The sequence below is a fragment of the Gambusia affinis genome, linkage group LG07 (genome assembly GCF_019740435.1).
Source record: "Gambusia affinis linkage group LG07, SWU_Gaff_1.0, whole genome shotgun sequence".
NCBI classification, from domain to species: domain Eukaryota; kingdom Metazoa; phylum Chordata; class Actinopteri; order Cyprinodontiformes; family Poeciliidae; genus Gambusia; species Gambusia affinis.
Window position 1 is genome coordinate 8,307,870 of NC_057874.1, and position 16,994 is coordinate 8,324,863.

At 42.5% G+C, this 16,994-nt stretch overlaps 2 protein-coding genes across 2 annotated transcripts; one reads left to right on the forward strand and one right to left on the reverse strand.

Moving 5' to 3' along the window:
• The first annotated feature begins 2,157 nt into the window (after positions 1-2,157).
• Positions 2,158-6,915, forward strand: LOC122834384 (inositol hexakisphosphate kinase 2-like). Its single transcript, XM_044122786.1, has 5 exons — positions 2,158-2,853; positions 3,727-3,961; positions 4,055-4,236; positions 4,870-5,045; positions 5,614-6,915. Exons 1-5 carry the CDS (start codon positions 2,607-2,609, stop codon positions 6,226-6,228), a joined length of 1,455 nt encoding a protein of 484 aa, XP_043978721.1. The 5' UTR covers positions 2,158-2,606; the 3' UTR covers positions 6,229-6,915.
• Positions 6,916-13,917: 7,002 nt separating this feature from the next.
• On the reverse strand, positions 13,918-14,842 carry LOC122834400 (solute carrier family 2, facilitated glucose transporter member 5-like). The gene is made up of 2 exons (XM_044122806.1): positions 14,587-14,842; positions 13,918-14,482 (listed from the first exon to the last, which is right to left on the reverse strand). The coding sequence occupies exons 1-2, from the start codon at positions 14,644-14,646 to the stop codon at positions 14,297-14,299; spliced, it is 246 nt and encodes an 81-aa protein (XP_043978741.1). The 5' UTR covers positions 14,647-14,842; the 3' UTR covers positions 13,918-14,296.
• Between the last annotated feature and the right edge of the window lie 2,152 nt (positions 14,843-16,994).

Sequence of the window (16,994 nt, forward strand, 5' to 3'; positions counted from 1 at the left end):
AATTAATGAGTTATACCAACATTTAATTTCCCCTTGGGATCAATAGAGTACTTTTGAATTTGAGTTTGATCTATATATTTAAGAAATAAAATTGAACCGTCCAGTATTTTATTTGTACATGTAGGTTATTATCACTTTTGTTTTGCTTTGAGCGTTAGCAGTGAAACAAGTTTACTTGAACAGAGAGAAACAATAACTGACCGGCTTGATCTGGCGTTATTTTTGCCTGCTGAGATAATCTGTGCCAATAAGTGCTAGGAGGGTTGAAGATGAGGATTATAGTTTCCACTCCGGTCAGGACACGAGCCCTAAGCCACCTTGTGCGTCACCACTGCTCACCACATCTCCTGCCTAAGGCGCCGCCTTCCAGCTCCATCTTTGGAGGAAGGTTTTAAAATGACCACAAGGAATGACAGTAGCACACGTTTAGAAAAGCATAAAAAGCAAACTTGAGGTTAAAATTTACAACATTTTAATTTCTTCTTGTTGCTATTAGAGATGAACCGATAAGAGATTTGTGCCTTGGCCTGCAGTACATCAAGAAGTGTGTACATGAGGATGATTGACAGCGTTAGGGCCTTCCTCCCGGCTCTGATTGGTTCTTTTTGACCAGGAGCGGTGCATTTTTGCAGATCCGCTCGGAGAGGAGTGGGAGCAGTTAGATTTTTACACAGATTATCATGCTGTCACAACATAGTGACAGTTTGAACAAATATTTTTTTTAAAAATTGTAATTGTAGTACTGTAGCTTTAATGCGGCCCAAACTGTACCTCACGTTATACATATTGAAACCTGCCACTCCATCTCAAGAAGGGAGCTATATTTTTAGCGCCATTCGGAGTAACCATGGCGACAGAATCAGTCAAAAATCACATACAAGGATGTTTTGAATCCACTATTTTTGATTATTTGCTGTGTCGCCACAGTTTCAGTTACAAGTATTATTCAACATTCAGTTTACAGACACATCTGTGCTCTGTTCAGAGGTGAAGACGGTATGTTGATGCCTTTTAGGGTCTTTCCACGCCTTGCCTCTTAGTTTGCCCCAAAGTTTGATGAAAACATTCAATTTCAGAGTCTAACCAGGGAAACCAGTGTTCTTTGGGGGTTTTTCACACCTGCAAATATGTTGCTCTATTGGCCTGATGTCGCTCTGTTCTTCAGCTTTCATGAAAGTTTTTCAAAATTTTGTTGTTGGACAGCGTGCACTCTGTGCTCAGAGCGATGAGCAGTGTTAGTTCTCACGTCATGCTTTGCATCTTGGCCAAAAAGTTCAAGTTTGGTCTGGTCTGATTAAAGTGCCTTCTTTCGCATGTTTGCTGTGTCCAACATGGCTCCTGGCAAACTGCAAACTGGACTTCTTATGGTTTTCTTTCAACCATGGCTTTCTTCTCTTCCATAAATACCACATCAGTGCACAGCTCAGCAATCACCTGAGCTGTGGATCTGGGATCCGTTCAGCCTTGTCTTGGAAGGTTTACAGTTGTGCCATACTCTTTCCATTTCCGGATAATGGATTCAGAAAATGTTCTAGTTTTGAGTGTTCTTTTCACAGTAACAACATCAGCCTCGAAGAGTGTTGTTGCTTTCTGTGTTTCCAGCGGGCTGGTCACTGGTCAGGGCCGATCAATTTTAAAGTGATTCTTTCAGGTCACAAGCAAATTTCATAGTCAAGTCAAATTTACAAATAAAGCACAGTCAATGCCACAAACATGGACTCATTTGGTGCAGCTTTTAGTTGCCTCCCAAATTTTATAGTCCCAAGAAATGTCTTTCTATGTTTTTAAACTATGTCAGGACCCCATTTAAGTATTAAAAATCTGATCTGATCTGGAAGATCTTTGTGATTTACTGGGCATGCCCCTTTTTTGTTCTTCTTGTACCTGTCTTTCTGGACAACAATGTTGTCTGTCCTGTCAGACTTCAAAATCCCTGCCGTCACAAAAACACGGAAACAACTGAGTCCAGCCTCGGCCTCCCTTCTGGATTTTATTTCTCTCTCCCTTCCCCCAGACTCCTCTGCCACTGCCTTTGTTTGCTTTGCCTCTTCGCCTCCAAGGGTTACCACCCAACAACCTGCTTTGGAGGCTCCTGATTGGTGGACTCCTGGTGTCGGGGCGGGCCAAGCGTCAGGCTTGTGAGGGTTTTTACCAGTGGCGAAGAGGCTCTCAGAAGCATTGAGTCTACAGCACAGCGGAGCAGGATACCTCTCTGCTGGTCGCGTAGATCCGTGGCATGAGAAGCGCTCTTCTCGTTCTTCTCTGCGTGAAGGGCTGCCTGGGAGAAAGTCTAGAGGAATAAAAATCGACGCCATTTCTCTGCCCCGTTTCCTCTCCATTTCCTCTTTTCTTTGTTTTGAACCAGCAGAGTGCCCCGAGAGCCGAGCAGATCATCACAACATCAACCTCTGGGGACACCGTGGCAGTATTTCGCAACAATCCGCAACCTCAACGCGACACACAAGGAACTTCTGACCAGGAGATCTGCAGCCCGTGAGCGTCCCTGACAGACAGAGGTCCTCCTTTCCCCAACGCCCCCTCCACATTCGAGCATGTGTGTGTGAGGAGGCTAATGCCCCCCGTAGGGTGGCCAGTGCAAGAGGAGGATGAGTCCGGCTGTGGAGGCTCAGGCCCAGGAGGCCACGGATGCAGAGCAGAAGCAGCAGCAGCAGCAGCAGCAGTGCTACATGGAGAAGGGAGTGATGCTTGAGCCCTTTGTGCACCAGGTGGGGGGTCATTGCTGCGTCCTGCGCTTCGGGGAGCAGACCATCTGCAAGCCCCTCATTCCCCAGGAGCATCGGTTCTACAAGACTCTTCCCGCTGCATTGAGGAAGTTCACCCCACAGTACAGAGGTAGAGAGCATTTTTCTAACCTACACGGCGACTGTCGTTTAAACTCAACACTCCTTTTATTTATGTTGTGGATCTGCATGGCTTTGAATTTTTGTATTTGTTTTTATTATTTAATTCAAACGTCTTATGAGCTGGTGCAGGTCCTGCATGAGAGACGGATCAGTAGATCGTTGTGAAGCACTTCCTACAACTACAGAAACGTTGTTGTTTTTTAAAAGGCTGTCAAAAATGACTGTTTCTCCACAAGAGGGTGCCATAGCTGGCAGCCGTCTGGACACAATTATTCCCCGTCTGTTGTTTATTACTGCTAGTAATGAATTAGGCACGTCAGGGTGAACAGGAGGGAGCTGTTTGTTGGCAATACAAAAATCCATGAAGCTGCTGGGCGAAGGGCCCCGCAAAAGATAATGTTGTAGCTGTTTGTGATATAAGCAAAGTTGGGATGTTGTGAAAATACACAAATGTCCCAAGGTTGCTGTTCTGGAAAGGAGGAACATTTGAGAACTTTGTGAAAATTAGCTCTATTTTTTTTTAAATCTATTTTTACAGGCACATGTATTTCTGTGTCCTCTGAGTTAAATTTAGACTCCCAGATGACGAAAACAGCCGAGTTTGAGTCATCTATAGCTGCTTCACTGAGTCACAGCTTCCACACTGAGAAGTGTTTCTGTCAGTGACACCTGGAGCTCACACAGATGTGTTTAGTATCAGACTATTGAGTTTCCAACCTGTCAATCAGCGAAAGACCGGACAAGAAAGTTGTCCTAAACTTATATTTCTTTCTATTTTATTTATTGTTGAATGTATGACTTGTTGAAGCAGATGTAGAGCGTTTATGTTCTTTTTTCTTTAACTTGCTCCCTCCCATCTCAGGTGTTGTGTCAGTCAGCTTCGAGGAGGATGAAGAAGGGAATCTTTCCCTCATCGCCTACCCCCTGCACAGCGACCTGCCGGCTGACGTCGAAAACAAAGACCCCTCCGCCGATTGTGATCCCAAGAGGAAGATGCTCCACTGGGGCCAAATGGTCACGTCAGCGCAGATTTTGGAAAGCGAAATCTACAGCAAGGACAGCCGAGGACACCACTTTCAAAAAGACCAGGACAAGAGGTGAGGCGGGGAGCCGACGCCCGTCAAATTTAAAGCGACGCGCGGTTACCGTGAAATGTGTCCAGTTAACTTAAAACTCTGTGTTTCATTCAGGTGGCACTCGCTGCAGGACTACCTGGAGATGGAGCAGCCGAAGCAGGACGTGCTGCACTACAGCCTGGAGCACAGTCACAGTAACACCGCCCCGCAGCTCAAACACAACCCCTTGATCCTCAAGTATCAGCAGCAGCATCTGCGGCTCATGAAGGAGAACGCCAAGCACCACAACCAGTACAGTATCCTTCAATGCCACAACGTTTCCCTGCCTCTAGATTTGATCTGAATATGCACCGGGTGGTGCTGTCCTTTTCTCCTTTGGAGAAGAAAAACAAAGTGGCCATCTGAGATCTTCTTTATTATTATTATTATTCCAGCGTACAGTGTGTGTTTGTAAAGTCTACCTTTGAGTTTATTTTTGGTTGTTTTAAAGAAAGGTAACTTCAAAGACAAAGGTATTCATTATTCTCTCGTGTGAGTGTATGGAAATTTTCAGTCAGATTTAGTAAGCCGTCCAGGAGGCGCCGTCAAAAACCCGCCGGCGGTTCCATGTGACGCTCAAGGTGCCCTCAGTTTATCCTTGAGCACCCGACCCCCAAAAGCGTCTGTGCGCACCACTGCGTTTACCCATCAGCCTCGGCTTGTACCTGAACCCCGCTAGTCAATACTCTGCTATCAGTTTCCTAGCAGAAAGGAGGTGCGACGCCAGTTACTTGATAATATGATAATCTTATGTTCTGGTTATAATAACGCGATGAATCGGAAACCTTTAGTGTGTTCATCATCAAGCCGTACATATAGCGAGGGTCCAAGTTTCTTTTTATTCAGGCATTATGTTCTACAGCTACATCCTCCTTAACCCGGTGTCTCAGAGTTCATCTTGCTGGAGAACCTGACCTGGCGGCACACGATACCGTGCGTGTTGGACCTGAAGATGGGAACGCGGCAGCACGGAGACGACGCCTCTGAGGAGAAGAAGGCCATACGCATCCGCAGGTGCCAGCAGAGCACATCAGCCACCTTAGGGGTCCGCCTCAGTGGGATGAAGGTGTGAAGAGTCATACTTGTTTTTTTTGTTGTTGCTGTTAAAAAATGACATCACTTCTTTATTGATTCTTTTTTATTTATTTTATTTTTTTTGCCTGCCACCCTGTAAACTCTTCAGAAAGAGCTTACAGGGGAAGGACTCGCTTAGCATGTGGTGTTTTCATCAAAATATTGTTGTGTTTTTGTTTATATAATTTAAACTACACTCAAATATTTGAAAATTATCATATTTCTTGATCTAGCAAAAAAAAGAAAGAAAAAAAAAGCAGCTCCTCCTCTGAGCTTCTTGAAGTTTCAGAAAGAGCAGGAAATTTTAAAGAGACAGAGGCCCAATTTTAAGGCTATAAATCAGGAAGCAAAACTTCTTTTAAGTCTTATTTGATATATACTTATATATCAATTTTTATAACAACTGAAGGTAACATAGTTGTTTGATTATGCTATAAAACAAAACTTAAAAAAAAAACAACACTGCCAAAATATGAAAACAACATTTTGTTGCAAAGCATATTCACATAAAAAAAACTAAGTTCTAATTTTCTTCTTTGAAAATCTTTCGATCTCTGCAGGTGTACCACTCTGACTCTGGCCAGTTCATATTCATGAATAAGTTCCACGGCCACAAACTGACCGTGGCAGAATTCAAAGAGGCTCTGTTCAAGTTCTTCCACAGCGGCCGGCATCTGAGGCGGGAGCTGCTCTCGCCGGTGCTGAGCCGGCTCAGGGAGTTGCAGGCCAGCCTGGAGTCCTGCGAGTCGTACCGCTTCTACTCCAGCTCCCTGCTCATCATCTACGACGGTGCGCAGCGCAGACGACATTTCTCCAGCACCGAAGACGGGCTCTCTGACGGCAAGGAGGAGGACAACGACGACGAGGAAGAAGTGGAAGCTGAGCCTAAAATGGACGAGGACGAGGAGGAGAGCGAAACGGAGGGCGCGTCCGGCTTTCCTCACACCCCGGCGTCATCTGGCGACAGCAGCAGCAGCAGGTCCAGCATCAGCCAGTCCCGCTCGGACCTCCTCAGCCCCGTGGTGGATGTGAGAATGATTGACTTTGCTCACACCACCTGCAGACATTACCGCGAGGACAGCGTGGTCCACGAGGGCAAGGACAGCGGCTACATTTTCGGCATCCAGAACCTGATCACCATCATCTCTGAGCTGGAGAACCACTGCACAGACTGAGCGGCGAGACGAAAAACACATTCAGGCTCCAAGCCGCAGACTCAGACCCTCGGTCCCTGGAGGGAACTGCTGTAGCCGTTTCTTTACCTCCTCCTGTTTTCACCATTGATGCTTTTTTTGTTTGTTTGTTTGTTTTGGTGCTACCGTTGGGACTGAATAACTGCAAAGAACCGTCTTTGTGAACGTCCCGTTTTAACCCCAGCAACCAATAAGAAGAAGGGGACGGCCGTGGATACAAAGCCATCGAAACGTCTAAGATCAGCAGGTGTTCTCGTGTCAGGTTTCCAAAGAAAGTGTCATTTTGCACACGCGCATGCTCTGAAAGGGGAGCAACGTTTGAACTGAAACAGGGAGAAGCAGAGGACGGAGAATGTGAGGAGGGAAGCGGCTTTGGTTCTTCTACATCCTCATCCTGCCGTCGTCGTCTCCTAAAGCGAAACAAATCCCAGAGAGTTGATAGAGAGATATTGATTTATTTCATTCGTTTTGTAAAGTAAACTAAAAAGGTCAACAAGAAAAAAAAAAGAATATGTATGGAGCACATTCCATATTATTAATGTTAAAGTAATGATATTGATTAATATTATTTGGCATGGTTGGATACCTCTCCCTTGTTGGTTTGTTTGTTTGTTTTTTCCTGCGTTGTCCACGATTTGTTGGAGGGGAATTAAAACCTTTGTGGTAGCAGCATGTCTTCTGTTGTTTGTCAAGTTGGTGAGAGAACAAATTGATTCAGTGGATCTGAATGCAGCAATCAAACTTTATGCAAATCGTCTAAAAACTAGAGCGAGTCTATGACGTCAGATTGATTCGTGTCTCACATACTTGGAGATTTAAGAGATAAAGAAAATACCTCCAGCATCTACTTGTATTCACAAACGTTCAAACAGTCTCATCGTCTGTGGATATCATTTTTATTTTGGGCTTTTTGTTGATCTGATCTTTAAACAGGTTGGTGTGATTATGTGACATAATGACATGATGTTACTATGCTACACCCTCTTCAAAGAAATACCTGGAGCGATGCTCTGATTCTTTCATGCTCCTTCAGACTAGCAGCAGCAGCAGGAATTAGCAAACATCTGGTGGAACTGTGCATCTGCTGAGCTTATTATAAGAACTGCTTCTCAGTCCAACCCTCCTAAGAACGGCGCTAGTACTTTATTTGAAGGGGTAAGCATAAGACACGTCCTTAGGGTTAGGGTTATAAACTTAAAACTTTTATAGATGTACATCTTTTAAAGTAGGGATCTACATAAACAGGCCGACATCAGTGTCCTTTCCTCCGTTTCCAGGGCCGCCTACAAAAACTGAAACTGTTTATTTGGTTTAGAAATCCATATCCAGTGTTAAAATGACCATTATATTTTGCCTGGAGATAAGCCAGACAAAATAATTAAAATAATAATCTTTAATTTTACGCATCTATATAGTGTGTTCAAATAAGTCAGAAAACAGCATTATTAAGTTGATTTATTAATTTTTTGTTACGTCGGTACATTTTGGCACGTCAAGCCTCAGAAGAGAGTGTGAGTGTGAATGAGTGAATAAGGAAGATATTCTGAAGTATTCCTAGTCTTACGTCTCGCCATCTTCTCTAATTACCCAGTCAGATAACTGTAATACAGCAACGTGCTTCACTGGTGAGGCACGTTTGGTTAGTTGAGACGGTAGTGGGTCAAACCCTTTATGAATGACCCGACAGACGCTGTGACCTTTAAGAGTCCAGGTCAGGGCAGCGATGGGAGACCACATGCTGTCCTTGATCCGATATCGCTTTTGAGATGTTTTATTTTCAACACACATGAAAGGTTTCAATATATATATACATATATAAAACAGGAGACCTAAGTTAAGTGACAAGGTTTCAAATCTGTATTCAGTTGTAAAACAAAAGAAAAAGAAAGATAGTAAAAAGAAAGAAAGTGTGTAGGTTTGGCATAAAAATGGCTTCGCTGCTCCCTTTGACGTCTCTCGTGTTTCGTCACATTACAGCGAACGCGCAAAGCAGTGCATGACTGTGGAGTGGAAGGAGAAGTGTTTCCCGCTTTGTTGCAAATTAAAACAGGAAGGCTGCCCTCGTATAGCCGGCCGCTCAACAAAGTTTTCTGAGAAAAGCTCTGAGGCCTGCTCAGAAAAAGGCTGTGTTTATACCGCCTTTGAATCTAATTGATCTAATCCAGTTTGACACCTCAGGACATTTGACTCCACTGGATTTTATTCAGGGGTGTGAGAATGAGAAAAGGTTCAAGATCTAAACGCACGGCACATTCTTCACACCTACATTTGTAGGAAAAAAAATTCAAAATCATGCACAGACATTTGTGTGAAGTCTTAAGAAAATACACCAAGGTCAGTGTTGTGGTTGCAACGAGACAAATGAATTCTTTGCAAAGAACTGTGTCCAGTTGATGTTTACAGGCTGCACTTTGAAAGAACAACAGATGAGAGGACGGAGAGGTAGCAGATAAGCTCTTCCCTCGCCACGCTGCTGGCAAGGAGTGGAGGAGGGAGGGAGTAAGTAGTGTTACATAAAAGCCTTGGGGTCAGTGGGCTGCTCTCAGGCGGCTCAATGATCCCATTCTGTCACCGCTCAGTCCAGGCCTCCGTCCATTTAATAAGTTTCACCGCCTTTAAAAGAAAAACAATAAATAAATAAATACAAAACACATTTCTTGAATTATTCTGTATCGCATGTGAGCCTGTGCATCACTACAGTGGAGTTTGCCACCACAAGTGGAGCTCTTGCACAACCGCGGGTAAAGTCACTATGGCAACAGCAGCCGAGTTTAAAAGGGTGTCAAATATTTTTTTTTTCTTTTTCGGTCCCTGTTGTCGCATCCTCGTTCTTGAAAACATCGCACCGTCTGCCCTCGTCCTTCATTCATTAAATTCACTCCTCTGCAGCGGATTCGAGTCAAACAGCTGCGTACCGTCAGCTGCCACGTGAAAGTGTTTTTGGATTTGTTGCTAACGCAAAACGAAATCCAGGTCGACATCTGAAGCTTGCTCCTGATTGTCAAAGTAGCATGGGAAGAATAGAAAACTGTAAAGTTGTGCAGTCTTTAGAAAACACACTCCAGTTCAGGAACTCGCCCCAGCTGACGGCTGTTCGCTGCGGGATCTGTCCTTGACCTCTACACTTATGGACATCTGAGCCAGCACGCAATGTTGGGGAAAACACTGAGGTTTCTATATTTGTTCCTGTGTGATTGCGTTCTAGGAAACTGCTCTGGTCAGGTGTCTGTGCCTCGTCTGTATATAAACTCTGTAGATAATTTGCTCAGTCAGTGTCCATTTGCGTTAAATCTTGTCGAATGCTCAAACCGTCCGCGCGCACTCGTTATGTTCCGCCTGTTCTTTCACGTATGGAAACTGGTGAGTTTTCCTTGCGATCGCCCTGCTGCCTTAACGTATTTACCGCATCGCTCCAGAGATCTGGGAGAACGAAGCGACCTGAATGCAGCAAGCAAACATCAACCTTACATAATGTTGTTGAATCTCATTCTCGCTGCACTGGTGACGATTCACTCGTCTCTGCATGCTGGATGCATGGAAACGAAGGTGAAACTGTTGGCTTGACATTTTTTTTCTTTTATTAATTTGACTAATGAAATCATTTAGGGACACACATAAAGCATTTAGCATTAAAGATAAAAGATAAACATGTGATTAAGATGTGTTATGATTATGATTAAACTTCTGACCTGTGTGCAAAACGGTCCACGATCTGATTAGAGTTCAGCTACTGGTAAGAAATGTGTCGTCTCATATTTGATACATTTTAAGGACCATTTTTCCTACACATGAAACGTCGATTATTCACATTCCACAAAATTAAAACCAATCAAAAAATGGGCAATGCAAAGACTCTGGAAATGACTCATACTGGAGCAACTTGCAGTGTTTGCAGCATGATGTTAATCACATAAATAGTTATCCGTTACATCCATTCAGTTCTGCTCTCCTTCCTCCTGTTCACACCAGGAGCTTCAGTAGGATTTATCCATCCCATTCAATCACACTGACCGCCCAAAAGAGCGTGACGTGTCAACACAGCAGGGCTCAGGGAAAAATCCAGAAACAAACATTAGAAGCAGAGGAAGAGGAGAGGAAAGGCAAACTGAAGCCAAGATGTAATTAGGGTGTTACGTAACTTGGGGCAGAGAGCGCTGTCCGCCAGGCATCCGGGGGACAGAGCTGTGCATCGGTCCACCCTGTCAGAACTATTTACACCGACCTCTTAATTTCTGTAATGAACCATCACAAGCATAAATTAACTCCAGACGAACTCTTTGCATAGACTCACGAGTGAAGGTCAAATTAAAAAGAAAAAAAATACAAGATCGTCTGCTTTCTCGGATTATGTTTCGGTGTGGCTTTTTTTTTTTTTTTTTTTTTCTGCAGTGCCGTTTTGCAAGTGGATTAAATTGAGGATTACATGAGGTTTTGGATTTAAATTTTAAAAAAAATTCTACACAAAATGAACACAAAACGGCTTTTGGATCTCTCTAGTCATAACTGGCTGCCTAAACATCCACAGCCTGATGGTGTTTCAAGATCAGGCAGGAAGTGTTACCTCATTTCCTCTTCTATTCCAATTAACCTTTTGATTCCTTTTACTCGTGGGTTAGGAGTCTTTAGAAACTCCTTTGAATCTGACGAATCTCCTTTAAAACTACTTTCAGCTCCTGTCAGGCTAGCTTTCCTGATGTCCATCCATGATCTGCTGAAAAACGCTGCCCAGATGACCTTCAGGCCCTCGGGGTGAACTCTGCTGTTTACATTCACTCATTCCTACAAATAAATAAGAGAAAATATGACTCATATACATGTTAGCATCATCATCATCATCATCATCATCATCACAGCACATCTTCCTTCACATATTAGCCTCACCCCCTCAGGCACGCTGCTCTACTGTGTCACTCTGAACTACATCACTAGGCGGAGGCATACGAGTCTGGTGATGTGTGTAATTTATTGTAAAAATGAGGCCAGATCCAATATAATGGATTTTATGACAGCAGTAGTGTGTGTGTGTGTGTGTGGGCGTGTGTGTGTGCGTGTGTGTGTGCGTGTGTGTGTGTGTGTGTGTGTGTGCACGTCAAGCAACAATTTGACAATCTGAAGTTTTCTTTATTTTTTTTCGGTAAAAATCTGCCTTGGTGAGTTTAATCATTTTCTTCCATTGGGTCATTTGACAGAAAAGCCACTTAAAAGTACAATTTTACACCCGTTCAGCCTTTTGGAATTTGCTAAACACAATCAATCAGCATAGCTGCCTGGATGGCAAAGAATATTTGATCCAGATTTTGTCTCCCATCTGCCGTTTAATTAAAAACCTGGCTGACAGGCCTGGTTTCATGAAGCTGGATGTTGGATAAGAGTGTTCGTGCAGCCTGAGCCACAGATCCGTCAGACATGTTCTCTCCATGCGCCACATCAGATCAATGCCACATCTGAGCTACTGAACAACAGCTCAGTTTGCTTTCTGCTCACTTTCTTCTACTAAATAATGACAAAAAGCACAGGTCACTTGAAGGCCAGTGCTGACCAATGACCCACAGCGCTTGTTGCTCCGTCTCTTCAGACGGCCCCTACAGCTCGGTAGCTTTGCAGCAGCCTGGCCCGAGGTACAGTCTGTCCTCTTATCTTGTTAGCGTATTTGCAACTTGTAAATGTAAACAGTGCTCTGCATTTGCTCTTCATTGCTCCCAGTTCCATGTGTTACATAAAGCAAATATCAAGGACACACGGAACATCTGCAAGGACACGCAGGTCCACCTGCAGGGAGGAGGCAGGTCATTAGAAAGCCACATCGCTCTCACTTCTTTATTTCTCTATCTTTCATTTTTGTCCAAAAAAATAAATGAATAGCGTCATTTGCACGTAGAAAATTCTTCAGTAAAATGTTAAATCATTGCTGCTTACCTATTTCATTCCTAATTTACCTCTCAGTTCATTAAGAGACAAAGTGAATGTGATGTGTGAGTCAGAGTTCGACAGAATTCCTACACAGCCGACAGTCGAGACTTTATTGAATTCAAGCAACAATATGGCAGACAATTCACAGGACTGTGAAAAGACTGGAGGGTTTCTTTGTGATGTTTGCTTGTCCTCACCTCTGTGTTAGCTCACAGCTCTCTGGTCATTATGTAACCACGCGAACAAATATCTCTTTATCTAAATCAAGATGAATGGCCTTCAGATCACTCTTCACTCTGTGTGTGTGTGTGTGTGTGTGTGTGTGTGTGTGTGTGTGTGTGTGTGTGTGTGTGTGTGTGTGTGTGTGTGTGTGTGTGTGTGTAGGTGTGCGTGCCTGGGTATGTGGGCGTGTGTAAGACCATTTATTGGACAAATTAGATGCTGCATGCACTAAAAAGAAAATCCTTAAATCTCCTCTATATCTAAGTCTGTTTGCTCCACTCTGATGTGGAAAGTTGTCAGTGAAGCTCCGTGCAGACAGGTGGAGAAATAATAGTTTTGGATGTACATTTATCATAAAGAAAATCTTGGATAAGGGAAGAATTTCAACTTACGTTTGCCTCCTAATCCTCGCCCTCTCCTCTACCGCCTCACAAGATGGCAAGAGAGTCACATTTACTCTTTTCTTTGAACATCTTTGTCATTAGCAATGGTTTTGATTTTCATCATAAAATGAAAACAATTTTGAATTGCAGTCTTGGGCAAAGTAGGATGCACTGAAAAAGAGTAACAGCGCCATCTACTTTTGAATGACTGTACTGCCCTTTTTGTAAACCTGCCAAGCAAAAACACTGGATGAACGACTAAAAACCAAATCGGCTCCTCTAAATAAGACTGGACCTATTTTAGGAGATCAGATTAACTGTATCATGCAACGACAGCTCCTCCAGGATGACAATTAACTAAAATAAATTAGAGGTAATTTATATTTTGAGGCATTTAGCATACTAGTTGCTGACTGTGGAAAACACTTCAATTTTAAGAGTCACAACATAAACACAACTTGAGATCCTAAATTAATTGAAGGGAAAACATTCTTTTGTAATTTATTAAAAATAAAATCTGAAAAGTGTGGTGTGCGTTTGTGTTTACATTCGATTTACTCTGACAGCTTAAAATAAAACAGAGTCCAGCTGTCAAGAAATCTCAGTATGAATCCAGCTGTTTTGTCAAGGTTTATTAAAGGATATTGGTAAATAAGCATGACGTCATGACGACCAGGTCGAGAGTGAAGCTGTGAATTTTGTTCACACCTCACAAAAACTTCAAAATTAAGTAGCTACGGTAAAATTTGCAGTTGATGCTTGACAAAGAGCAAACTGTGAAATTCATAGTTTTCCTGAGAAACTGTATTATGTGTTGCTGAGCGTTCCCTTTCTGGATTGGTGCCGAGAGAGCAAAACATCTCCAAATATGAAATTCCTCTATGAAACATTACGTTGCCAAGAAGAAGGAAGCGCCACCGCTGAACTGGCTCCGGAGCTCTCAGAGTTTCTTCACGACGCTGAAAATGACAAAAACCGATAAGAAAAAAAAACAGCGTCCGGTTCCACTGCAGTCAGACTTTCTGGGAGAGTTTCCATTAATTTCACTCCTGCTAGGTGTCTTATCAAAACACGACAGAGTCCAAAGGCAGCAGTGGATGATTTATTACTGCATAGGATGACAACTCAGTGAAAAACAAATTGCAGACAAAGATCATGTAGCCGCCGCAGCACAGGCGGCCTGCTGTGTGTGTGTGTGTGTGCGTGTGTGTGTGTGTGTGTGTGTGTGCGTGTGTGTGTGTGTGCGCGTGTGTACGTGTGTGTGTGAGACAACTCGAGCTAAACTGCACCGGTATGGAGGTCAGTGACTGGGTACAAGAATTGAGTAGTGATCCATTGAAGATACAATGATTCTTGGAATAAAACTGACAAAGGATTAATATTTGTACTTAATTTCAGGATGTGGAAAACTGAGGTGTGGTACATCCTACATCCCTAAATGTTTTGTTTGAATCCGTCTTCAAACTGTCCAGGAAAAATCTCGGTATTCGGTGTACGTTTCTACCATTTAAAGCGTCTTCTCGGGATGCCATGCCTTACAACTTGGTCTCCACCCTCTCTCCCTCCAGGAAGGATTTCCCACACACCGTGATGGCTTTAAACTCCTCCGAAATGTCCACCAGAGACTTCCCCTTGGTCTCAGGCAGAAGGAAAAAGGTGTAAAAGCTGCCCAGCAGGGACACGACGGCAAACAGCGTGAAGCAGTACGAGCCGAAAGCGTCCTGCGGAGAAAGAGTGGACAAGCAGAGCTGTGTTGGTCAGATTGGTCGTCGAGTGTGCGGCATGCAGGCTGGTTGCTTCGGGGTCGGGATGTGACTGTACGCACAATGAGGAACGGGAAGATCAGGCCCACCACGGCGAACATGAACCAACGCTGCAGTCCCATGAGAACGAACGCTGCCAGACAATCGGACTGAATAAAGAGCTCGGCGCTGAGTGTGGCTGTTGCGGCGCCTGGAAGAGCAAACAGTGATCTGTACAAGAGTTCTGTCGCTTTGCAACGACAAAACTTCAAATTATTTGATTAGCATAAAGTGATAGATCAGCACAAACATTAACAAATTTACAAAGAGAAAGAAAGGTGCTTTTTTGTCTGTCTGCCATATTGGATTTAACAAGAAACTTCTTGCACTTGCAGTGGATGGCCAGTAGTTGATAGCATATTGTTTGATTCGCTGGTTTCCCCTTCAATGCTCTGTGTTTATTTATAACATTAACATCCACAAGAAACACAAGAAAATGGCTTTTAGCTTCCCTCTGTGCATGAAAGGGTTAAGATTCTATAAAGTTCAGATTCATGGGGACTTAATAAAATCACACACTATTCTATAAAACAAAAAAAAAACAAAAAACGTGCCTTGTTTTAATTTCAGTTCTGAATTGAGCACATCAAGTCTAACCAAACACAAAATTTGAGGCCTGTGGTTCTAACCTGACAAAAGGTAAAAAGCTGAAAGACTATGAATACTTTTGAAGGCTCTGTGCAACATCCAGCTTTTCCTCTCAAAATGAACCAAACACTGTTAGACTTTTTATTGTAATTTTACAGTAACTTACTGGCAACACTGTTGCCAGTAAGTTACTGTAGAATGGTAATTACAGTAACTTACTGGCAACAGTGTTGCCAGTAAGTTGCCAGCAAGGTACTGTAATTACCATTCTACAGTACCTTACTGGCAACAGTGTTGCCAGTAAGGTACTGTAATCACCATTCTACAGTAACTTACTGGCAACTTACTGGCAACAGTGTTGCCAGTAGGTTACTGTAATTACCATTCTACGGTACCTTTACTGTCATGATATTTCACAGTTAATTTTTACTGTGAGTGTGCTTTGCAGTTATAACTGCTTTACTGTAAATGTAGTTTATAGCATAAAACTGTAAATGTATTTTATAGTAAAGCTGGTCTACTGTAAACTTGTTTCACAACATAATGTCAGTTTTACTGTAAATTAAAGTTTACATTTTTTAATACAAGAATATTTTACCATAAACCGAAAAGTTTCACAAAAGAAATTTTAGTCCAAGTACTGTGAATAAAAACAGGTATTTATTTTCAGCAGATTTGTTGAAATAAAATCCATTTATATATTCGCAATGTCATAAAGAACAATGTCACAATACAATATAATGTGCTATAAAACAACAAAACCATAGAACACACTACAGGTCATGTCAATATTTTTATGGCACATGTATGTAGCAACATGAACATGTGTGCATCAAGTACCAGCCATAAACTATTAAAGACTGACTTTTAAAAATATATAGAATATACTTCATTTAAAAACCAGCAGAGGCTGCATTGTCAGAAAACAGTAGCTTAAATGTGCTCTGTTACACAATACATCACAATAACAGTGCAAGTGCGATAATGTACTATATGGTAGGCATTCATATCAATAAATATTGTTACATCAGATGCATTTCCTACATCAGAAGAACTTTTATTCCATTTGTCAAACAAAATCAGTGGGATCCATCTTGTGGAAGCTGAACTGTAAAGAATAAGACAGACAATGTGGGAGGTCACGAGATGGTCAGGAAGTTATCTACATTTTCAAATCGACAGGAAGGCTGACAAATTAAGCTGACTGACAATGTCCAAATGCATAAAATCATTGGCATAAAGCAGCATTAAGTTGATAATTTCTTTAAAAAAAAAATCAATTACACTGAAGTGATAATAGAAGCTGCATAAAGAATGAGCAGGACTGGCTTCACTTCAGGTTTTGGATTGTTTATGGCAAAAGCAGTCAGTCAGTCTTCACTAATTCAAACGATTATGCATTGTATTGAGACCCTGCAAATGTCCCCAAGGAGACGATGAAATACAACATGTCATAACAATCTTTTCAGTCATTTTGTTGGTGCTGACGGATCACTGCAAAGGTGTGCTTAATAAACTGAAAACTGCATAATATAAAAAAAAACACCTCAATTAAACGACTACACACTTATACATTTCTGTGATTTAGTAAGAGATGCAGCGACATCCACTTTTTACCACGGACACAGAAAAGATGCAGGCTACTCTAAAGGACTATTGTGTAGGAATCACATGCCATTTATAAATAATCATTAAAATCATATTAAAAAGCCTAAAGTAAAGTCAGAACATGCAAGATAGGAGGAAAAGACAATAAAATAATAAACATTTGGTAAAATGCTTACCTAGTTGGAAGTCCTCCATTCAAATTCAGCGAGTCGTTTGAGGAAGGTGTTGATCCGGG